At 42.2% G+C, this 25,799-nt stretch overlaps 1 protein-coding gene across 1 annotated transcript in view; it reads right to left on the bottom strand.

Annotated features, from left to right (window-relative positions):
• Positions 1-25,799, bottom strand: part of TMEM26 (transmembrane protein 26) — a 58,591-nt gene that overhangs the window by 9,701 nt on the left and 23,091 nt on the right. Inside the window, 4 exon segments of the mRNA XM_029609745.1 lie at positions 154-230; positions 5,413-5,482; positions 5,485-5,632; positions 7,268-7,393. Coding sequence (XP_029465605.1) covers positions 154-230; positions 5,413-5,482; positions 5,485-5,632; positions 7,268-7,393 — 421 coding nt within the window.

Raw genomic sequence — 25,799 nt, 5'->3', positions numbered from 1 at the left:
AAGCAGCATCAGAATTTATTTATCTATTTATTGAAATTATAAACACAACAGTTTATTAATAAATGCATAATCATGAAAAGAAGAATTCAGTTGTTAGCGATGACAGGTGACTCCCTTGGTTATATCTGTTATTATTTACAATGAGATACTCACCAGCAAGATCAAGAGGAAACTGTAACATGCTCCAGGTCCATACGGCAAGAATTGAATAAACCAAAGCTGTGTTACTTCTGCAATGAACATTGGATATAAAATATGGAATAAACAAAAAGGTAGCATTCATTAAAGAGCTCAATTCCTTTTGCCTTCTTTTTCTTTCTCATAACACAGGAATTAGTATGCAATATTTTTTCATTGCAATTCATTTGACAGGAATATATAAAATAGCTAATGCTTGTAGAAGCACTTAAATTTAAGCATGGATGTCTTCAATTGAAACATTAAAAAGCAATTATGATTAAAATACTACAATTTTAAAAAATCCTGAAATAGACAGTGATGTCAAAGTTAGACCAGGTTTGTGACAATGCCTGCCAAAATACAAATCATGATTTAAAAAAAAAATCCTTCTGCTCTCTACTAGCTTGTAAATAAAGTAGTGGTGCCGCAGCACATGCATGAGTGCTGCTTATAACTGGGCATGCTGGTGCACTTCTTGCCATGTTGGAGGAAGGAGAGAAAGGCAGAAGTGTCATGCCTTGTGTCCTGTGGGGCAGGTGTGGCTATTCATGCTGCACTGGTGCGTTCCTGGGTAGTAGGGAGGAGTGGGAGCAGAGGGGAATGACAATGTCCTAGGGCTATGTAGCCCATGTGGATGGGAATAGGCAATCCATGGCTAGAGGTCCTCCACATAGTGGTGACCACACAACCAGGTTCAGCTAAAATGCCACCAGATCCGGCACACCTCCCATCGGGGTTCTGTGGCACCCATTGGTTAGGTGGCCTAGGGAGGAAGACCCCAGGGGAGGAAGATAAAAAAAAGGGGGTTGGCATTTGCCCCAGCCTCTTCCTCCTGCTTACCTCGCCATGATCAGTTGTGTTACTGAGTATATTGGATTTTAAAAAATATCCTTGGCCAGATTGAAAATACTAGAAGGCTCCATTTGCCCTGCAGATCTTTCTCCCCTTGCTCCATTGCCACTGCTGGCCTATGGAGTATAAAGGCCAGGGATATTGGGCATCATACCCTCAGATGCCTCTTGGTCTGGATCATCAGCTCTGACTCACTGAGTGTAGTTTTGTATTGCAGCCATGACTTATTGGGTTGCAGTCTATTTGTTCAGTTAAATTATGATTAGGTTTTCCAGGGAAAGGATGGCCAACACCCCTGAGATGTCATAGGGGTCTCATGACTTGGATTTTGGCTTACCCACATGACCTCCAGGATGTTGACAGAGCAGAGACCGAGTTTGTTCTTTATACTTGGGGAGGTATAAAGCCTTGGTAAATTTGGCAGAAGTTACCTTTCTAGGATGGCGCTGGTAGAGAGAGGGACCTCCAGGATGTAGAGAGCCTGAAGTAGACAGCCCATGGGCTGGTGGGCCCGAGGATCCCTCCAATATGGAGAGGCCCCTTAGGGATTTTCCTTCAAAGCCATGGTGTAAAGGAAATATTGTTGGTGTTCTCTACTTTCAGAGAACTCCAACAGGATTTCCTCCTCCTAAGAAAATGGGAAAGGAACAACAGAGTGCTTAGGTGTTTCCTCCATCTGAAGTCGAAGCTGGTGGGAAAGAAGGTGTTGATCTAAGATGAAGAGGGCCCTAGTGAGTTCCAGAGATTGGAGGCGACTGGGGAGTCCTGCATGCTGCTGGAAGGATGGAGAAGGAAGAACCTACGAGAAGTCCAAGAGGTCTGAGGAGGTATTTTTAACAGTAAGGGGTTATAGAATGAGAGGCCTGAGGAGCAAAGGATGTAACCCTAATGACCCATGTTGAAGATGAAGTTCAAAAGGATGAGAAATTAGGGAGTAATGTGCCTATTCTGTGTATAATGTTTGGTTGGGATGAGATGGGAAGTGTACCTAAAACAGGGCTTTCCAAACCTGTCCTGAGGACCCCACAGCCAGTCTGATTTTTAGGATATCCATAATAAATATGCATGAGATAATTTTGCATATCATGGAAACTCAGTATATGCAGATTTATCTCATGCATATTCAAAATGAATATCCTGAAAATCCGATTGGCTGTGGGGTCCCCAGGACAGGACAGGTTTGGAAAGTCCTGACCTAATATGTGGAGCTTTTAAGTACTGTAACATGGGAGTGCTCAAACCGGTCCTCAGGTCCTGGATTTTCAGGATATCCCTAATGAATATGCATGAGAGATATTTGCATATATATGAGATAATGCATGCAAATAAATCTCATGCATATTCATTAATATACCCTGAAAACCTGACTGGCTGGGGGTGGGCCCCAAAAAATTTGAGCACCCCTGCGATAACGGGAAGGGATGTAAGCCACACATTTCAGAAAATGTGTTAGGTGGAGGAGATATAATTTTGGTTCAAGTGAAGACTGTATGATTGGCAGTTTTTATTCTGACTCTTGTATCACATGAATTCTGAGTATTTGGTATTTATATGCCTACTCAATGCTATTTCTGAATGCAGTGAATAGCTATAAAACCAGAAATAAAGTTGAGAGTTTTTATTTATCTGAGTGTGATGTGGCTCTGTCTCGATGCTTTATCGTGCTAGCACTAAATAGCTGTCAGGACCAGGATTCATGGAGGGGAGGGGAGGGGTGTTCTCCTTGACCAGTTCGAGAATGTGAAGCTACCCTGTTGTTTCTTAGCTGGGTCCACTTTATCATCTCTCGGACCCATAATTTGTGAACCAACTAATAAATTTGAGAGTCTGACTTCTTTCATATAATGTCCAGTACCTCTCATCATTTTCATACCCTGGTGTGGAGCTGGGGTTACACATGCTTTGCAGATACATTAAAACAAGCTCTTTTAGGAGCTCAGACTAGCCTACACACCATGGACTGTCAGTTGATCACCTCTACCATAGTCTTGTTGTTCCATCGAAATATCACCATTCTATTGCACAAGCCAGGGTTCCCCAAACTATGTGGTCCTTGGATGAATTTTATCTGGCCTCCTCAGCATTGGCAGAAGGAGCTTAATCTGGCCTGCAGTGGTAGCCTTGGGAGTGCAATCCATCGCTGTCACCACTTGCCAGCTGAGATACTTGAAGTCAACAGTAAGTGGAAGCATGGATTAGGGACTCCAGAATGGTTGTTTTGCCGATACCATGAAACCTGGTAAATTGCAACAACAAACAGGGAAGGAAGTGGAGGGGAAAAGGGATAAGGACTAGGGGAAAGGGATGAGAAAGTGAAGGAAGTAGACTGAGAGAGCTTGGGGGGAAGAGGGGGTTTGAGTGAAAGAACGTGTAACACACACACATATACCATCCTGCCATCCATTCACCCACCTGCCAAACTGCCCTGGGGGGACAGATACTGGGGAAGAGGAGGTGACAAGGTTGTTTGGGGTAGGGCAGGGTTGCCAACTTTGTAGAAATCTAAAAATATTATTACTGACACTTTGCCATACCACTTGGAACCCTGCCACAGCATTTCACATAATTGTAAGGGCCAGACATTGTGCCCCTCTTAAATGCTGCTCAGCAAACAATTCCAAGGGGGGTCCTCCCTCCAGAAAACTCCAAGGAGAATGTCCTCCCAGTTCTCTTGGTGATTATAAATGTCTTATGTGGCTCATGCCCTGAAAGGTTTGGGGACCCTTGGTACAAGCGGTCACTCCAAAGGTATAGGGCCACAATTATTGTAAAGAGCATCAATGTCAATACTGCAAGTGACTTCCACTTCTGTGCACTTGGCTGGCCATATGGTCATGCACTACACATCTTTTCAAAATAGCCCCAGAACCTTATCTCCCTGAAGCATCTGAAAAACAGTTCCAGATCATCACTGGTGACTGGAGGGGAAGAGAGTCAGCTATGCAGACACCCTATTAAACTTAGACAAGCATCTTTTCCAAATGGCCAGATCCTGCACCATATGTCATGTCAACCTGCACAAGACATTTGCCCTATCAGGATGACCCTGCATGTAAATGCCAGGGTCTAGGTAAGAGACCACATATGGCACAAGGGTAACCTTCCTTACTGCCAGGTGTCCTTTTGGATCAAGGAAGACAATTATGCCAATGATCAGATGGCATTTTCGACACCATCCACATAGAGTTGAGTTCTATGCCAAGGATCATGAGGTACCTAAACGAACCCTCATGTTTATCCCCAATCAGCAGGACACCAAGTTGTTAATGCATGGAATCCCTGGAAAATATCCTTGCAGACCAAAGAATGAGTCAAGTCCCTACAAACAGAAAATCATGCAAGAAGTAAATGTTATTGGGAACCTCTGAGTGCCACAGCATGCAGGAGGATACTTATTTTGATCTTCTAGCTTCTGGATTAATGGTCATGGGCAAATTGTGGCTAAGCATACAATAGTCCAAACTGGATCAAATGGGAAAGGGGAAGCTCATTATACTGACTCAGGTCTGGTTGCATGCCCAATGAAAAATGTGAAGGACTATATGTCAGTACGATCTAAGGATAGAAAACCATTCTTGGTACACTGCAATGGGCCTCCCTTGAGCAGTTTCCAATTGATGGTGGTTCGTAAGCAAACTTTGGCAGCAGTACAATAACCTCCCAAATATCTAACTGGATGCTGGAGGAGCATGTGGTGGCAGAAGCCCGGGTCCCAGTGCATTACGATGACTTCTGAAGTCAGCCATCAAGGCATCTGGGAGAAATTTGCACATGTACTACAACGTCCCCAGTACTTGGCCAGGTGCTCGAGGAGCGGCCCCAGATATCTGACTTCCAAAGCTGACCACTAGAACAACCAGTGTCATCTGTCACCTGGGTGCTATGTTCCAGTGTGGCATCAGACTTGTGAATCCAGAAGGCTGACAAAACTGCTTGTCTGGAGTAAGCCACCCGGAAACCCAGATCTAGACCTTCAATCTTGTTTGCTCAGAGTAGGCCAAATGTACCTTATTATGTGTTAATGCAAATGCAAATGTTTAATCAAACCTCCTGTATACTCCTTGTATTAATTTTCACTGGAATACGGGCTTGGTATGTTTTGGTTTGGTATGTCTAGGTTCTGTATAACATGGCCAGGATGATCATGGTTACACTCAGTTACTTAGATTGGACATTTGTGGACTGCTACCTATCTCCCTATAGATAAAGCCCACTGATATGATTTCAGAATCTAAAGGAGCCTGATTCATCAAAGACAGAAAATGGGAGAAGAGCTCTAATGAACCAGGACCTATGTCCCTTACAATAAATAAAATGCTCCACTTAGAATGCATAACCATTCATGTTTGATTTTGCTATTACCAGGTAACAAGTACTTACCTAACATCATCTTGTTCAAGGGTCTCACTAGTGAATTCAAGTATATCAGCTGCTGTTCCCACAAACATAGAAGGAGCTGGACAGCTGGTCACGGGTGAGTCCCAGCACCAATGGGAAGAAGCCATTTCCCAATGATTAACAGCAACAAGAAAGTTTGGTGAAGTCCTAGTGTCCAAACAGTTTCACATACTGTGACCAGCGTATTAACTAAATCTACAGCCTGTTTTTAAATAAAACATAAATATATAGAAATGATCACGTGCTGAGACTAACATTTTATAGGCTGACATAACATGATTCAGTTTTTTTAATATACTATGAACGTGTTTAATTTTACAGTAAATGTATTATTTGACTGTATGAGCTCCAACCACCAAAATAAAAGTTTGCACTACCAATGAGTCAGTTTTCTCTTGTAAATTCTCAACAGAACTGTGAAAGTGGGTTTCAGAAGCAGAAGTAAACGCAGAGCACAGCACAACCTCTATGTATTAATCTGACTAATCTCAGCTGTGTTGTGCTGTCCACTAAAATAAAAAAGACAACCTGTGCATTTCTTGAGGCCAACTGCAGCTGCAGCAATCCAACAGCAGCTGCTGTAGTGGGAATCCAAGGTAGGCCACAGCAATTTGTGGATCTGCTGCTATTTCTGATATTTTTCCTGATGATACTTTGCAAAAATTGAACTTTACCATCCATCGTAAGCACATGGCTTCCTACTACATGCCTTGATTCATCAAGGTCTTTTCCCACAGACACAGAAGAAGCCCTAGTGAATTGGCCCCTATAGCTTAGAATCTGCTTTCATAATAATCTATTGCTTACCAATTGCGGTATATGTTAACTGAAACACTGCACTTCCAGGCACATGCTGTATGTCATGCAATGTCTCAGTGTCTGAGGATCTAAGTGCAAAAGTGAAGTTTTTTCTGAATTTACAAGCTGAATCGAAAATGGAGAAAAATTTCATCCTAGCACTTTAGAGTTCAATATTAGAGTCATTGAACTTTAGTCCTTAAATGAAAGGTCAATCATAATTCAAACTAAACCATACCCTGATAGTGTAAATAATCATTTTTTCTAGAAATAGCTTTTTTCCACCCTAGTTAAGACACCAACTTTTCCCTTATAATTAGCCTATCTATTTTTGCTAGTGATATAACAAAAGTTAAAATGCTGAATTATCTAATTTACTCAAGAATTAAGAGTACAATGATTATTAAGCACTATGACAATTATAATTATCTTCTTTTTCTTTTTTACAATGAAAAAAGAAATTCATTGAGCCGAACTATGTCTTTTACAAAATGCACCCAAAGTAAGTAACAATTCTAATATTACTTGCATTTACAATTGATCAAATATGGCAAACTACAGTACTTTTGTTAGCATAATTTAATGATAATGTTCAATATCACATTCATAGCACATAGGTTTACATTAGTTTATGAGAGTGGTGGGGGATAAGTAGAAGGATCTTTCAGATGATTCTGGTGCTGCTTAGGATTTACAGTAAATGGTAATGTAATGAGTTTGGAAGGAAGCCAGTCTGGCCGTCAAGCTAAACCATCTATGAACTATCGTGCATGGGCAATTGCTGGCTGTGATGATTTAAATTAGAACATAAAACATAAAATGACTTTATGTTAATTATTTTGTTTGTTCTAACTACTGACTTGCTTGCATTGTTTTTTAATACTATTTTCATTTAACAAAGAATAATCTGCATGAGTTAAATCCCACCACAACACTTTGTAAATGCATTACGTTGCATTCTGAACAATGATAATTAAAAAAGAGACTGCCCCCATCTTCAATATTACTTATAAACTTAGAAAATGAAAATATATCTTACTTTCTTAACAAGCAGAATAACATCTGTGTCATCTTGTTGACTGCTTGGTTTTAAATGGTAGGAGCTATGAAGATCAGACCTATTGTTCACATTCAGCTGAATTTTCACAGATTGATTGGTACACAACTGAAAAAAAAATACATATATTATTTGTTAATTGTTATCTTTTTGTTCAGTGCTATCTAACAATGCTGGGATATTGCAGCAAATTATAAGACACTCCTAATGTACTTCATCCTCACCAAAGAGATATAATATGCAATTTGGGTTTTCACAGTGAGTGCAAATATGAGGTTGTTTCAATTTTGGAATGGTTGTTTCAATTTTCATACACTTTATTTCCCCTTTCAATCACAATCTTATACTCTTCGTCTAATGTCACTGCTGAATACTCCAGAAACTATTAAAATGCTAATGCAGCTCTTCTTTACCTTCCCCCTATCAGAATCATGGACTGATAGAACCTTTACTATATGCAACACTTTCAGCATAGTTTAGTCATACAATATAGGCTTTGTTGACTAAATTTTAAAATACATTTCATTTGTTGAAGTATACCCATTCAGAGGGGCTTCACAGCATATTAAAACTTAGTTCTGTGGATGTATTATACATTTATGATTCACAATGCTCAAGAATAATGTTGATGCAATTCAGATTGGCTATATGCATTATATTCAATGTTTTTGTCCTAAAGATCACACATCCTACATTAAATAGGTACCAATTCATGTGGCCATAAGCATCTAAATTCTGTTTTAAGCTGTATAATCTAAAAACAAATTCTCTCTTCTTTTTGTTGGGTTCAGTTTTAAGAGGACATTTTTTTTCTTTTAATGTTTCATTTACCTAACTATGGACTTTCATAGGAGATACTAAAATCAATCAGATGTATTTTACTTACCTATAACTATTCTAAATTAACTTTCTCTTATGACAGTGCCATTTCCTCAGAGATTATGATGTTTCCATTCTTACTAGACACTTCTCCATTTGCATCCTTTATGCTTTTGTGTCCATTTTTCACCTTGTATCTTCCTCTACCTTTCTAGTCTCCAGTGCCCACCTGTTCCCTTCTATAAGCTTTCTGCAAAGATTTAAATCTGCTTCCTCCCAAACTATACCCTCTCTTTTTTTCCCCTTTGTGAATCCCTACTGCTACATTCTCCTTCCTCAGACAGTTGTCTCAATCAACCACTCTTTCCTGCCTCATCCATCTCGTTACTTCTGGCGCATGTTGGATTGCTGCATAACAATTCATTCCAGTTTTTGAATCCTGATTTTCTAGTCACCTTCACAGCCAATTGGCATGCTCTTCTGACAACCTCAAACCATTTTTCATGTAACATGACATTTTATGTTCCATGTATTTATACCATGTCCAAAATGTTCCATTGTCATAACGGATCTTCACTAAAAAAGTCATGCAGAGCAGGTCATTGTTTATGAATTCCAGGAAAATCAGCCAGCAAAAAAAGTCTTTGCAGGCTAGTTTTTGGGAAGCCCCCCCAAAAAAAAACAACCCAAAAAACCAAAACTACACCTGGATGAGGTATAGTTATTTTTTGCAAAACTTTTTGCAGGAAATATCATGCAAAATTTTGCTATGTAGCTCATTTGCATACATAGCATAGTTTTGCATGAAATTGCTGTTCCCCTGTAGAAATTCCCATGGATTAGTACAGCCTCTATGTATTTCCAAAGTGCGGTCATCAAATCTTTCTGCAAAGATTTAAATCTGCTTCCTCCCAAACTATACCCTCTCTTTTTTTCCCCTTTGTGAATCCCTACTGCTACATTCTCCTTCCTCAGACAGTTGTCTCAATCAACCACTCTTTCCTGCCTCATCCATCTCGTTACTTCTGGCGCATGTTGGATTGCTGCATAACAATTCATTCCAGTTGTTTGAATCCTGATTTTCTTGTCACCTTCACAGCCAATTGGCATGCTCTTCTGACAACCTCAAACCATTTGTCATGTAACATGACATTTTATGTTCCATGTATTTATACCATGTCCAAAATGTTCCATTGTCATAACAGATCTTCACTAAAAAAAAGTCATGCAGAGCAGGTCATTGTTTATGAATTCCAGGAAAATCAGCCATCAAAAAAAGTCTTTGCAGGCTAGTTTTTGGGAACCCCCCCCCCCAAAAAAAAAACCAAAACCAAAACTACACCTGGATGAGGTATAGTTATTTTTTGCAAAACGTTTTGCAGGAAATATCATGCAAAATTTTGCTATGTGGCTCATTTGCATACATAGCATAGTTTTGCATGAAATTGCTGTTCCCCTGTAGAAAATCCCATAGATTAGTACAGCCTCTATATATTTCCAAAGTGTGGTCATCAATGATGGCAGTGGGATCAAATATAAGAAAGTGTTCATAAGCCTCAAATATTAAAAGATAGGATACCCAGTATAGGAATTACAGAGAGAGGCTGAAAGTTTTAAAACATGTAAGTGTTGTTAAGAAATATTTCCTCTGTTTGCTGTCATCAATCCTGTCCTCCTTACCAGTATCAATACTCTTGTATTTCTTTATCAGGAAATTGGCCTACCCATGCACCATACTGCTGATATATTCTCAGATTTCAAGAGACATTACACTGACTTATATACAGGTATCATGATCCTCTAGAACACCTGTAACGTTATTCAAATGTTGTGCTTCGCGGCCGTGTCCCCCTACCTGACTCACAGCGCCATGAGAGTCCCGGGGGAGGGCTCCGACTCGGGCCCGTGCTGCCCGTTGCAGGGGAAGCCGTCCTGCTTCCCCCAGCGGGGTCTCTCCTGCACCGGGGAGATTCAAGATGGCCGCTGCCATGGGATCCAAGATGGCCGCCATCAACTCATTTGCATTTAAAGGGACCTGGTCCCTTTAACTAGACTCACCTGTGTCCAATGATCCAGAGCAGAGGAAGTATATAGGGAGGCTTCCTCTGCTCATTCCTTGACTTGGCAACGTCTCTTGCGAGTGTTGTTTGAGTCTGCTTGCCTTGGTGAGTTCCTGCTGCTTGCTCCTGTTACGTATTGGTGATTCTCTGGTTCCTGACTTCGGATTGGCTTACGGTGATTCTCTGGTTCCTGACTTCAGATTGGCAAGCGGTGATTCTCTGGTGCACGACTTTGGACTGGTGAGCGACGACCCTCTGGCACTCGACCTAGGACTCCTTCAAGACTCCGTCTCCAAGGGCCCACCTAAGTCCCAGCGGCCCGGGTCCCTACGGGCTCCTCCTGGGGGGACCGTGGGCTTCCAGGGCGAAGCTCCAGTTGGCCTTTGCACCATTGCTCTGACCTCCCTAGGTCCACCTAAGTCCCAGCGGTCGGGTCCCTACGGGCTCCTCCCGGGGGGACCGCAGACCACCAGTGGTGAAGACTCAGCGCCTCATCTAGTCTCTTCATCGCCTCCGTATTTGTCTCAGCCTCCAGTGCCAAGGTCAGCTGGTCCCGCCTCCTGTTCTGCCTCGCCACCCGACAAGAGACCCTACGGACCCTCCGAAAGGTATACCATCCTCTTGTCGGCCAAGGGTCCACAAGCCTGAGCATAACATAAAATGCTTATAGTCTTAAAATGCCAATGTAACAATTACAATTAATCAATTATAAATATAATAGAGTATATAAGATCTGTTGTATATCATTTCACAGATAAAAATATTTTTAAATGTGGAACAATGTTAGTACATAGATATAAAATTTAAAAATTATATATACATACGGTACTTGTATATGCTAGCCATTTGAACATTATTATGCTTATCTTAAAATGCAAATGCAAAGATTGCAATTTACTAATAGTTTGTATACAATAAATATGATCAAATGCACCATATATCACTTCATACATTCCTTATGCATATATTAACACACACCTTAAACTATATCATAAAAAGCTTTAAAATGAAGCAAATATTGTGTAGAGTTAAACATTATAAAAATATTTTATAAATGTCTGCCCAACCACAACCATATAATTATCTAATAAGAATCAGAAAACAATGAATTTGTTATACAGTAAGGGGCAGATTTTAAAAGCCCTGCGTGCGTAAATCCAGCTGGATTTACACGCGCAGGGGACTTGTGCGCTGGTGTGCCTAAGTTGCATAGACCCCCGGTGCATGCAAAGCCCCGGGACACACGTAAGTCCCGGGGCTTTGCTTGGGGATGTGTCGGGGGCAGCGCGACATTTGGGGGCTTTCTGGGGTGGGGCCGTGGGCGTGGTGCCGGCCCGGGGCATTCCAGGGGCGTGGCCGAGGCCTCCGAACCAGCCCCTGGGCCAGGGAATGGCGCGCCCTAACGTAGGGGGGGGGGGATTTAGTTAGGGCTGGGGGGTGGATTAGGTAGGGGAAGGGAGGGGAAGGTGGGGGGGCCGGAAAAACAGTTCTCTCCAAGGCCGCTCCGAAATCGGAGGGAACGAGGCAGGCTGTTCGGCTCGGCGCGCGCAGGTTGCACAATTGTGCACAATTGTGCACCCCCTGCGCACGCTGACCCTGGATTTTATAACATGCGCGCGGCAGCCGGGTTGCGCGAACAAATCTACACCCGCGCATAACTTTAAAAATCTACCCCTAAGTCCCTGGTTCTTTTCCTGGATCAGATTTTCTGTAGTTTGGGTTGATTGGGGCTGGGTATGTTGTGCACAGAGTTTTCACTTTCCATAGGACTGGAGTGAGAGCTGGAAAGAAAGGGATAGTCATCAATAAGTTAGCGGTTGGGCAGGTAGTCCCACCTGCCATCATTAACATGGCGTCAAGCCAGCCTCCCCTCCCGTGCAGTTCTCCTTCCTTGAGGTCTGAGCCCTCAGGGAATATGGGTAGGCTGGGAGGAGGGAGGGATGTCGAGTTGGCTTCATGGTGCTGTTCCTTGCACCACCTCTTCTTCTTGTCCCCATGAGGTTTTAGATCCAAACTGAAGTCTGAGTGACTTCTGGTTGGCTGAAACAGGTAGGGAATGTCGGGCAGGTAAGGGGTTCACCCTCATCTTTTAAGCTGCCTAGTAGAGCCGCCTTCCTTTCTTCTCTTCTTTCTTGCTCTTGGGCATCACTCTCCTACCCTCCCTCCCTCCGCTGTTTTGTTCTGTTATATTAATTATAAATAGGTATTTTTTGTTGCAGTGGTGGCATAATCTGAGCCCAGGTTAAGTCTGATGTTTAAAACACTTAGACTCATATGCTTTGTGCAATTGAAGTTGATGCTTCGAGTGTAGCTGGGAATCTGTAATTTAAGGCAATATTGGGATGATGCAGTCATCGCCCAGGCCACAAGGCCCTTCCTGTTGGGATGTGACAGGGGTTGACCAACGGAGCAGATCAGAGGCCTTGGTGGGGTCTTGGTGGCAGGTAAAGCTGGAGCTAGCAGGAGACTGCCCCAAGATCAGGATGGGGTGTTGGGGGTTTGCATTATGCAGATGTTGTAGGTTGGGGCTTAGACTGCTGATGTTAATGTTAATAATGTACTGTGGCCTTTTATAAATACATTTCATGTGTGCAATAAGGATGGAGTGTGGGATGGTTGCCAGGAAACTCCTGCATGCCTAAGTTAGAATGATACCTTATGTTCCGATTTATAGCCTATGAGGCACATGGCTCTTGGCTTCAGAACCATAATGACAATGACCAATGTAGGCATGCCTATTAAAACAGGGGGAAAAATCCTGAATAGTTGCAAATGAAGGCTCATGGCACCAGGATTCCAGCACTGGTTCCAATTGAACTGGAAGGAAAAAGGAAACGAGGAACTATCAGGTAAAGCCGCTCAAATAATCAATTTATCTATTATCTTAATATCTAACTGGACCCCCTTGGAGGCAACTTTCAAATTGTTGGCATCAGAATAAAAAACATGCATACTTTTTACCTGTGATTTTTGCATTGATTTTCAAAGCTAAAGTATTCATATACTTTCACTTTAAAATTTGCCACAAATACAAAGTACTGATCTGCTATTTCCACAGATAGAATTTTGTGGGAAAAGTGAATCTAAAGATTTCGAAATGCCATTTGGGAGAATCCAAGATGGTGGCAGCAAGCAGCTAGTAGGCTGAGTTCCATTTTTCTTTTCAATCTTTTTTTTTCTGACTATTTATCTTAATGGGCTGCAAGAGAAAGGGCAGATTTACTGTTATTCCTGTGGCCTTTCCTGCCTCTACTCATGTTCTCCGGGGTCAGTCGCCATTGACTGAACAGCCATTGTTGATATTGGAAGGGGAAAGTTTGTCTCCCCTTTTGCCTGGCTCTGTGACATTGATAAGTCTGGCAATGAGAGCACCTCCTGCAGATCCAGCAATGGTGAGGCTCCTTTTGATGCAGTTGGGCGAGTCGCTGGTGGATGACATCACAGTGACTTCTCTCAGATCAGGGAACATGGTGAAATGGAGACCGACCATGAGTTCCAACTTATCGGTGGCTTTTCACCTACAAGGGGACTTGGCAGCATTGCAGGAAGGGGCTGGCAGAGGTACAACATCTATTATTTCTTCGCCTGTGAGTACTCCTCGGCAGGAGCCTTTTTTCCTTATGAGGCCAGCTGCATTTACTCTTGAAATCATCTGGGAGGCTATAGAAGGCTTGGGCAAGATGATTTATGCTAAACTGGGACTTTGCAATCTGAGGTCCATTCCCTGGAATCTTGAGTGGTGGTTTTAGAGAAGGTGAATGTGGAAGTAGTTCAGCAACTATCTGATGTTAAACATATACAAGATCATCTTGTTAAAGACAACATTGTTCTCTCCAATAAATTGGAAAGTCTGGAAAATACTTTAAGGTGTAAAAATGTATGCTTTGGTAAGTTTCCATGTGTCCCTATGACCTCCCCTAGGGATATGTTTAAAAAGTATTTGTTGGAGGTTTTGAAGATTCCTGAAAATGCCCTCCCTCCTATCATCTGAATATTTACCTCCATCTAAAAAAACAGCTTGAGAGGAGAAGATCCTAGGAACTCTCTTCAATCTCGGATAATTCTTTGGATGCTACAGCTTTGCCGGAGACCTCCAATTCTGTATTGGTAAAACCTTCTACTCTCTTGGCTTCTTTGGTTTTGGACTTCGATACAGACTGGATCCTTAGAATGCATTTTAGGCACCATGACGATACTTTTCTCCATTGTCGTACTATGGCCTTTCCAGATGTGGCAAAGACAGCACAAAAGAAAAGGAAGCATTTCCTACTAATGAGATTTAGGGTTTTGCAATTGAGGGCTCAATTTTTTCTTAAATTTCCCAGTAAATGCTGTGTTAAATATAGTGATTCTACATATGTATTCTTTGAACAGATTCAACTTTCTTTCTTTTTGGCTGATAAAGTTTGCCTTTGCAACCCCTAGTTGATGTGCCTGATGTACCTAGCTAGATGAACATTTTAGTTCTCATTTGAGAGCACCCACTGAGTCTAGCTGTTAGCTTGCCTTTATTTTCCTGTTATAAGATTGATGTTTTTTTCTTCTCTTGTTACTTTAAGATTGAGATCTTGGATTACCCACTAATATGGATTTGATCCTTAGCTGGGATTCATATTTCCTTTGTTATTCTTTTTGTCTGTGTTTTTTCTTTGGTATCAGCTTGTGATTTTCTTTTTCAAGGATTCTTTGATGTATGTATTTTGAAATTGCATAAATAAAATAATATAAGAAAAAGATTTCAAAATGCCTTCTATGCATGTACTGTTGCACCTGGAGGTGGACCCTTATCCTGAGGCAGTGAGGAGTGGCTCTCTGGTCAGGCCCAGGAAGCACCTGCCACCAGGAGGCGGAGCACAGGAGAAGACAGAGGTTAGCTGGAGCTTCACCACTGGAAGCCCAAGGTCCCCCCGGGTGGAGCCCTTGGGGACCCGGGCTGCTTGGACTTAGGTGGGCCTCACAGGGTCTCCTGGAAAGGAAGTATAGAGGTGTGCCCACCAGGATCAAGGGTGAGTGGTCGATGTCAAGACTGGAGGCTTGGGGAATCAAGGAAAGCCAGAACAGTGTCTGCGATGACAAGGCTAGGAGCAGGGCCAGGCTCAAGGAGGCATGGTCAGTGATAGCAGGGGTCAAGTTCCAAAGGTCAGTCCGAGAGTAGTCAGCCAAAGCAGGGGTCAGGTTCCAGAGATCAGACATAGTCAAGGAGGCAGGCAAAGGTCAGAATCCGGGCAGCGATCATCATAGTCAAGAGCAAGCAGAGGTCAGTACCAGAGAGTCAGTCCAAGAGGTACTCCTGAGAGGATGCTAGAACAGGAAGACGCTGGAATGGAAGGATGCTGGAACGGAAGGACGCTGGAACAAGACTGGAACAAGCGATAAGACACTGAGACAAACTAGTACACACACGGTGTCAACACGATTGGCAAGGCAAGGAAGTGCAGGCAGGAATTTCCTGATATACTGTGCTCAATCAGGGCGTGCCGCGGAGCTTGGATCCGCCCCTGGCCCTTTAAGGAGGACGCCGAGCCCTATCGTGAGGCCTGGTGCGCTGAGGAAGGGTTGGCGACCGCCACCGCAGGACGCCGAGGCCTCGAGGAGCTAGCTGCAGCCGCGGGAGAGGCCAACCCAGGACCTGCAGAGGAGTTGGGAAGGTGAGCAGGCCCGTGAGCGGGCCGAGCGCAAACGGGGCGCGCAACATGTACTTTTTCTTCTCCAACCTAAAGAGGTACTTGGGAATGCTTTCCACCAATGCAGTCAAAGGTACGTACACTCATTATGGAGCAAGGCACGGACTTCTGGCTGAATTAAAGAAGACTCGTTTTCAGACAGCTTGGATACAACATTTCTTACCCATATAAATCACTTGGAAAATTGTCCGAGTGAACCACTTTGGCAATTAACTACTGAGAGATTCATCTTCAAAGACATTTATACACATAGAACATTGGTTTGTGGGTGGAAATAGCTCCTTATAAAATTGAATTGGGATTGTACATATTAAAATACACACAAACCCAATTTTGTGCATACTTTTATGTGCACAACAGAGAAGCATTCTGGGGTGGGGAGGCCCGAGGGGAGTACAATTGGGATCTATACCCACCTATTCATTTTAAAAAGTTGGAAGCTTAATTAACCTGCACAAGTTACATGCTGCAAAGAGCAGGCGTTCTTTTGTGTGGGTAAATTTGTGCAACTTGAGATATTTTTCAAAATGAACAATGCACTTAAAGGCAAATTTTAAAAGCCATACGTGCACCAAAGCTGGGAGATACATGCAGTAATTGGGCCAGCATGCGCTGTGCGGATTTTAAAAAGTGCACAAGTATGTGCATATCTCCCAGTACATGCACAAAAATTTGTTTTCAAAAAGGAGAGGGGGGGACATTGGCGTGGTGTGGGTAGGGCATGGGTGCTCCTAGATTTCTCAATGAAATCTGCGGGTATTTACGTGCACTAGCGCATGCTGTGGTCCGCTACCATGTAACTTTATTTCTGCTATGGATGTGATGTAAGTCCTGAAACAAAAAAAGAGGTTAACAGGATTTTAAGGCTTGGGGCTAACAGGGTAAAAGGTAAGCTCGTTAACTAGGGGGCTTAGGAAGTCCTATCCTTTACCTGGGCAAACTGGGAATAAACAGGGGAAACTGGTAATTGAGTCATCGCTGTGTCTACTAAAATCCCTTCACTTGCACGGTAGTGGCGGCATTTGCAAGCACATGTGCACATCCATATAAAATTGTGCGCATATGTACGTGCGTACAGCCTATTTTATACCATGTGCACATATACGCATGCATGTTATTATATAGCTGCGCCCTTTGGGGCGAGTTGGCATATCCACATACATGTGAGCCTGCGCGGCTGTTTTAAAGTTACCGACCCCAGTTCGCTTTGAAAATTGGTCTAACTTATGCATTTTGGCAATGTGTACGTTATGTAGGATGTTATAAAATTAACCTCTGAACCATTTGTCTTCACTACAATCTATTCAGGATTTCCTGAATCTAATCAGGATTTCCTTGCGACGCCTTCTTTACTGAAGGCGTCGCACGCGAGACACAAGAAGCTTGAAAAAGTAAAGTGAATGCTGTGAGCCCATACAGGACACAGTAGATTCTCCCATAGTCCCTGAAGCAGGCACACAGTGCCGAAACATGGCCCGTGTCGGACGTGCAGCTCCGTACCCGTGAAATATCAATAAAAGTCACAAGCGACGACCCAGATAAGTATAAAACAAATATATATTGAAGAGGGTCGGAAAAGCAGCAGGGGAGAAGGGATTTTAAGAAAAATTGAAAAAAACCTAAGAATTGAATATACTTGTTGAATCTAATAAAAAAGCAATAGACGGAGGTTAAGGAAAGGCCAACTGCAAATCGGTTGCCCTTATTACTAACCTCCGTACAAGATTACCACCGCATAAGGATTCCCTTATATGTTTAAGGTTAGTGAATTATTTACAAGGGAAGAGGTTGGTTAGTGACTGATGCAATTAATAGCAGTGGCTATTCTCTAAGTAAAATTGATTAATAGCCATTAATGGACTTCTCCTCCAAGAACTTATCCAAACCTTTTTTGAACCCAGCTACACTAACTGCACTAACCACATCTTCTGGCAACAAATTCCAGAGCTTTATTGTGCATTGAGTGAAAAAGAATTTTCTCAGATTAGTCTTAAATGTGCTACTTGCTAACTTCATGGAATGCCCCCTAGTCCTTCTATTATTCGAAAGTGTAAATAACCGAGCCACATCTCAAGACCTCTCATGATCTTAAAGACCTCTATCATATCCCCCCTCAGCCGTCTCTTCTCCAAGCTGAACAGCCCTAACCTCTTCAGCCTTTCCTCATAGGGGAGCTGTTCCATCCCCTTTATCATTTTGGTTGCCCTTCTCTGTACCTTCTCCATCGCAACTATATCTTTTTTGAGATGCGGCAACTAGAATTGTACACAGTATTCAAGGTGCGGTCTCACCATGGAGCGATACAGAGGCTTTATGACATTTTCCGTTCTATTAACCATTCCCTTCCTAATAATTCTTTACATTCTATTTGCTTTTTTGACTGCTGCAGCACACTGAGCTGACGATTTTAAAGTATTATCCACTATGATGCCTAGATCTTTTTCCTGAGTGGTAGCTCCTAATATGGAACCTAACTTCGTGTAACTACGGCAAGGGTTATTTTTCTCTATATGCAACACCTTGCACTTGTCCACATTAAATTTCATCTGCCATTTGGATGCCAAACTTCCAGTCTTGCAAGGTCCTCCTGTAATGTATCACAGTCTGCTTGTGATTTAACTACTCTGAATAATTTTGTATCATCCGCAAATTTGATAACCTCACTTGTCGTATTCCTTTCCAGATCATTTATATATATATTGAAAAGCCCCGGTCCAAGTACAGATCTCTGAGGCACTCCACTGTTTACCCTTTTCCACTGAGAAAATTGACCATTTAATCCTACTCTCTGTTTCCTGTCTTTTAACCAGTTTGTAATCCACGAAAGGACATCGCCTCCTATCCCATGACTTTTTAGTTTTCATAGAAGCCTCTCATGAGGGAAGGAAGAAGAGATTAGGAGAATGCGAGAGACAGTGGAGGGTTGAGAATAGTGAGGAAAGGAGAGGGTGAAGTGAGTTTTAATGCTGAAAATTTGAGAAATCATGGAATGTTTTCTCAGGCTTAATGTTAATCTTCCTTTCCCTGTGCCTAATTTAAGCGCACAAATCAGTTTTGAATACCTGTGGCTCGTGATGACCATGTGAAATTTGCTCTGCCTTCATTCATGTTCAAATGATGGCACATCTGGGAATTACCAGGAGAGCTACGAGCCTTTGCAAACAAAATGCCCTTGATAATTTGAAAAATAGGAAAAGGTACATGGATTATTCTGGCAGATCTAACAGATGGAGGAATCTTGGTTGTTTTGGACTGGATGGTGTCTTAAAACATTTATTTATTTATTTATTGAAAGATTTTTATATACCGACAACCGTTTGCACATCGTATCGGTTTACAGAAAACTTAGAACAATGATAGCTTGAGTATCATTTAGGCATGGCCTTTACAATGAAAAAGAACAAGAAAAACATGAAAATATTTAAATATATTCAAACTGGGAGCAGCTTAACTGGGAGAAGGGGGATAAAAAATTATGAACAGAAGGCTATGTACAAGATTCGAATGCATGTTCGTTGTAATCAATGAGTTTTTTAGGGGGAAAAGAGGGGAAAATTGCATGGAATATAGGTGGTACTGCTTAATTTAAAGGATTTGACATAAGGTTCGTTTATACACAACAAATATCAAGACATTCGGAGAGATTGGAAATTTCAGGAAAGCCTTTTGTTGTTATCTAACATTATGCATCAAGGTTTTTAGCAATTGGTCACAGAGGGGGTAGATATAGAGGGGAAGGCTTGTAGGAAGAGCCAGGTTTTAAGTTTTTGTTTTTTTAATTTGGGTGTAGAAGTTTCAGTGCGTAGGTTAGGGGACATGGAGTTCCAAAGGGTGGGGCCAGCAAGAGAGAAAGCTCTGTTTGTTGTGGAGATGAGTCTGGTGGATTTAATAGAGGGAGTGCAGAGGGTTCCTCGGAGGGAGGAGCGTGTTGGTCTTGTAGAGGTGCGAGGAAGGAGCGGAGGATTGATCCAGTGGGAGTGCTCGTTGGTGATGCTTTTGTGAATGAGAGTAAGAGTTTTGTAGAGGATACGCGACTGTATCGGTAGCCAATGTAGATTGATCAGAGTTGGAGTAATGTGATCCTTCTTATTGGAGTTTGTGAGGATACGAGCTGTAGCATTCTGAAGGAGTTGAAGAGGTTTAGTGTGGGTAGCAGGGAGGCCAAGCAAAAGAGCATTGCAGTAGTCTATTTTGGAAAAGATAATAGACTGAAGTACTGTACAGAAGTCAGAGAAATATAGCAGGGGTCTGAGTTTTTTAAGGGTTTGCAGCTTGAAGTAGCAGTTGCTGAGGATGGATTTGATGAAGGGTTTAAAGGTGAGTTGGTTGTCAAGTATGACACCCAGGTTTCGAGTGTGGGTAGGGAAAGTAGAAGAAGAGAAGGAGGGAGGAATAGGGGTTGATGAGTGTTTAGAGGAGATTTATTTATTTATTTAACGTTTTTTTATACCGACAACCGTTTGCACATCGTATCGGTTTACATATAACTTGTAACTATTAGGCGTTGCCTTTACATAGAACAGGAACTATGCGTACAAAACTAACAAAATAACCTGGCAATTGAGTAACTATTTATAGGATTCAATGGTATATCGTCCATAAACTGGTTATCAAAGGAGTCCATAAACTGATAGAGGATCTGGGTAGGCATAAGAAAGTTACAGGGTTTGCAATCGAACAATATGGTGACAGAAGGATGTTTCAAAAAAGGATTTAGCAGGGGGGGGGGAGAGAGGAGAGGGGTGAGTAGTTTAACTAAGTGTTAGCACAAGGGGAGGTAGAATCATATTGTAGAAGGTAATACAATGTAAAGGTGCTAGCCGCAGCTCTGTGGGTCGTCAGGGGGGTGGTTATCGTAGGAAGGGTAAGGATAAGGAGTTCAGTTTTTTGGGGGTTAAGAGCCAAGTGCATGCTGGTGAGAAGCTGGTTGATCAGGGGTGGGCAGTTCCGGTCCTCGAGGGCCACAAACCAGTCTGGGGTTCAGGATATCCCTAATGAATATGCATGAGAGAGATTTGCATGCACTCTGCCTCCATTGTATGCAAATCTATTTCATGCATATTCATTAGGATATCCTAAAACCTTGACAGGTTTGTGGCCCTCGAGGACTGGAATTGCCCACCCCTGAGGTTGATAGAGGCAAGGCATGCTTCCCAGCTTTGGAGAGCGGTAAGAAGGGAATTTGTGAAAGGGAAAAGAATTTGCACGTCATCTGCATAGATGAAGTGCGTGATACCATGATTAGAAAGGAGAGTGGTAAGAGGGAGCATATACATGTTAAACAGGGTAGAAGAGAGGGAGGAGCCTTGGGGGGACACCACAATCAAGGTTGACAGGGTTGGATTCTTTATTATCAATGATGACTGTATAGTGGCGATTTTGAAGGTATGATTTTATCCAGGAGAGGGCAGTTCCAGAGATACTGATACTGATAAGAATGTTGAAAAGGATGTTGTGATTGACAGTGTCGAAGGCAGCAGAAATATCTAGCATGGCAATGAGATAGGAGTTGCCAGAATCCATTCCTTTGATTATGATGTCTGTTAGGGAGAGGAGTAAGGTTTCCGTGCTGAGGTGTTTCCGAAAACCATATTGTGTGGATGGGAGGATATTGTGTTGTTCTAGATAGTCAGATAGGCGAGAGTTGACAAGTTTTTCGAGGACTTTGGAGAGGAAAGGGAGATTGGAAATGGGTCTGAGATTAGATAGGTTAGTGGGATTGAGGGAGAGTTTTTTCAGGATAGGCTTGACCACAGCTTGTTTTAGAGAGTCAGGGACCGTGCCTTGTTCTAAGGAACGGTTCAGGATTTTAGAAAGCGGTGTGGCTATAGTTTTGGGAATAGAAAGTAAGAGTTTGGTGGGTATAGTTTCAAGGGGATGGGAGGAGGGTCTCATCTTTTTTAGGATGTTTTCAATTTCAAGGGAGGAAGAGAGTTCAAAGGATGAGAGTGAGGCAGACATGTTGGTGATGGGAAGTGTTATATTGTCGGTGTTAGGAGAGAATTTAGCAGTGATAGAGGACACTTTATTCTTAAAGAAAAGAGCCATTTCATTGCATTGTTTTTGTGAAGTGGGTTCTTGTGGTAGTGTTAGATTGGGTCTAGTGAGGTTAGAAATTAAGGTAAAGAGGGCCTTGGCGTTATATTGGAAGTAGTGAATTTTCTTGGCATAATATTCTCTTTTTGTTTTTTGAATAGCTTTCCTGTATTCATGCATGAGTTGGTAGTAGACAGTTTTAGTTGCGGGAGAGGGGTGTTTGCGCCATCGTCTTTCAGCTGTTCTGAGGTGGGTTTTAAGGTTCTTGAGTTCGGGAGAGAACCATGGTTTTTTGTTTGAATGGGCAGGTTTAATGGTTTTCAGTGAGATGGGGCATAGTTGATTTGCAATGTTGAGGGTAATATCTGACCAGGAGGAGATGGCGTTGTCAGCTGATTTCAGGTCAAGTAGATTGGGAATGTCTGAGCATGCTGTTGTGAGGCATCTAAGGAGCAGGTTTTACGGAACTGGAAGGATTGAGGCTGAGAAATGGTAGAGGGGGATGGCAGTTGTAGTGCAAGAGTAGTTTTAATGATGGAATGGTCAGACGATGGGACGGTGAGGCAAGATGGGGAGTGGATAGTGTTAATAGTTGAGTTGGTGAAAATAAGGTCTAAGGTATGTCCGGGCCTGAGAGAGTCCCAGTTTTTGAAGAGAATATTTTTCCTTCCTTTGAAAGTAGCTGATTTTCCATACCTCAGGTGGCCAGAATCCTCTTGCTATAAATCTCTAATAAACTATGGGCAAACAGCAAAGTAATTTAATGTTAATTAGTCCATCATTCGGGGCATGCTTGGATTTCACTGTTTCTCTACACTTTCTCAAAACGTAATAGATCAAAGCAATTCTTTTACAACTGGATTTACTACTATCATCTGAAAAAACTCAGGTTACAAAGGGATAGATGTCAGGGAATGGATAATAAAATGGACTCTGGGAACCCCTTCTCTTTGCACCTTGGCTACATTCTGAGGGAAGGCCAGAAGTGCGTACGATGATATTTTTCTGAAACAGATCAGCTTGTAGGATTTCACTTTGGTTCTGTGACACATCCTTTATACCTTTTTCACCTATGATCCCTAGAAACCGATTACACTTGAAAATCAGGTTTCAAAATTTGATGCATTGTCTATATCTCTGATTCCATCAGTTTACTGCCTTCTAGCAACACCTAAAGCAGGCTAATATTTCATTCTGGTTAAAAAAAAAAAGGCAGACAGCAATCACAAAGCTCTGATATAAGAAATGTTGGCTGTAGTTTCTCTGGAAACCATTGATGATTTTTACTTTTTTCTTGGTTTTTTTTCCCCCTCCCCATACAGTATCTTTCTTTCTACCAGATCCACTAACGCTTTTTTTCTCCCATTCTGTGTCTATGTGAAAATCCCTTGATGAATCCAGCCCTTAGTTTCTTATTTTTCCCAAGGTACAATGTGGAGTTTTTTTTTTCCAGATTTCAATTCTGAATAACCCTCAGGCGGTTTCAAGTTTCATTGCCTGTTTGCCTGTTAATTCTGCTGGCAGGTGAAGCATATATTATTTTACTAGTTGATTTCATTACCAAAGCAAATTATACTTTAATACCATTTATCCCATGATAGCACCAATAAATTGCAATACAGAATGGTGTGCAGTAGGGGCTGAAATTGATTGTGACTTGATCTACATTGTTGAACAACCGAGACTGGTCAGATTCGATCTTTACCCCTTTTTCAAATAATTGTACAATGATAAGAACATAAGAACATAAGATGTGCCATACTGGGTCAGACCAAGTGTCCATCAAGCCCAGCATCCTGTTTCCAACATTTTGCAAAATGGCGCCGGCCATATTGCCGTACGGCCGGCGCCATTTTTCATTACGGCAACACGATTCAAGTGCAGGAGGTCGTTCCCGGACCCCCGCTGGACTTTTGGCAAGTCTTGTGGGGGTCCAGCGGGGGCCGGGAGTGATCTCCTACGCTAGTGACATCGGGGGACAGGAACCAAAATGGCGCCGGCGCTACCTTTGCCGGGCAAAGGTAGCGCCGGCGCCATTTCTATCAACGCACCCGTGGCCCGAGAGTGGAAGATCACAACGGGACCCCAGGTAATTTAAGACATTTTGGGGGGGTTCAGGAGGGTGGGGGATTTATTTTAAAGGGTCGGGGTGGGTTTTAGTGATGTTTTAGTGTGCCGGTTTTTCCCGCCCTCCCACTGGACCCCAGGTAATTTAAGACATTTTGGGGGGGTTCGGGAGGGTGGGGGATTTATTTTAAAGGGTCGGGGTGGGTTTTAGGGATGTTTTAGTGTGCCGGTTTTCCCGCCCTCCCCCGATATACGATTTACACGATATTTAAAAAAACAAAACTGCGACGATCCGATTCCCTCCCCCCCAGCCGAAATCGATCATTAAGACGATCGATCACACGATTCACATCTCTAGTGGCTAATCCTTAAGTCAACTTGATTAATAGCAGTTAATGGACTTCTCCTCCATAAACTTATCCAAAACCTTTTTTAAACCCAGCTACACTAACTGCACTTACCACATCCTCTGGCAACAAATTCCAGAGCTTTGTGATTGCTGTCTGCCTTTTTTTTTTTAACCAGAATGAAATATTAGCCTGCTTTAGGTGTTGCTAGAAGGCAGTAAACTGATGGAATCAGAGATATAGACAATGCATCAAATTTTGAAACCTGATTTTCAAGTGTAATCGGTTTCTAGGGATCATAGGTGAAAAAGGTATAAAGGATGTGTCACAGAACCAAAGTGAAATCCTACAAGCTGATTGCCCAATCTTCCAGTCTCACAAGGTCCTTTTGCAATTTATCATAATCCACTTGTGATTTAACTACTCTGAATAATTTTGTATCATCTGCAAACTTGATTACCTCACTTGTCATATTCCTTTCCAGATTATTTATAAATATATTGAAAAGCACCGGTCCAAGTACAGATCCCTGAGGCACACCACTGTTTATCCTTTTCCACTGAGAAAATTGACCATTTAATCCTGCTCTGTTTTCTTTCAACCAGTATGTAATCCACGAAAGGACACTGCCTCCTATCTCATGACTTTTTAATTTCATTAGAAGCCTCTCATGAGGGACTTTGTCAAACACCCTCTGAAAATCCAAATACACTTCATCTACTGGTTCATCTGTATCCACATGTTTAACTCCTTCAAAAAATGAAGCAGATTTGTAAGGCAAGACTTGCCTTGAGTAAATCCATGCTGACTGTATTTCCTTAAAACATGTCTTTCAATATGCTCTGTGATTTTGATCTTTAGAATAGTTTCCACTATTTTTCCCAGCGCTGAAGTCAGGCTCACTGGTCTATAGTTTCCTAGATCACCCCAGAACCCTTTTTAAATATTGGGGTTACATTGGCCACCCTCCAGTCTTCAGGTACAATGGATGATTTTAATGATAGGTTACAAATTTTAACTAATAGATCTGAAATTTTATTTTTTAGTTCCTTCAGAATCCTGGGATGCATACCATCTGGTCCAGGTGATTTACTAATCTTTGCCTTGTCAATCTGGCCTACTACATGTTCCAGGTTCACAGTGATTTGGTTCAGTTAATCTGAAAACCATCTCTGGAACTGGTATCTCCCCAAAATCCTCATTAGTAAACATAGAAGCAAAGAATTCATTTGGACGTTCCCTAAGAGACCTTTCAACCCCTTGGTCATCTAACAGTCCAACCGACTCCCTCACAGGTTTCTTGCTTCGGGTATATTTTTAAAAGTTTTATTATGAATTTTTGCCTCTATGGCCAACTTCATTTCAAATTCTCTCTTGCCCTGCCTTATCAGTGTTTTACACTTAACTTGACAATGCTTAAGGTTTTTTCCTATTTTCTTCAGATGGATGTTGTGTCTGTCGGTGCCCGACACCCTCTCTCCGCCCTCCTTACCTCTCTGGC

This window comes from Rhinatrema bivittatum, chromosome 7, assembly GCF_901001135.1.
Source record: "Rhinatrema bivittatum chromosome 7, aRhiBiv1.1, whole genome shotgun sequence".
NCBI lineage: Eukaryota > Metazoa > Chordata > Amphibia > Gymnophiona > Rhinatrematidae > Rhinatrema > Rhinatrema bivittatum.
The sequence above is the reverse complement of the archived record's forward strand: the minus strand, read 5'-3'. Positions and strand labels throughout refer to the sequence as shown.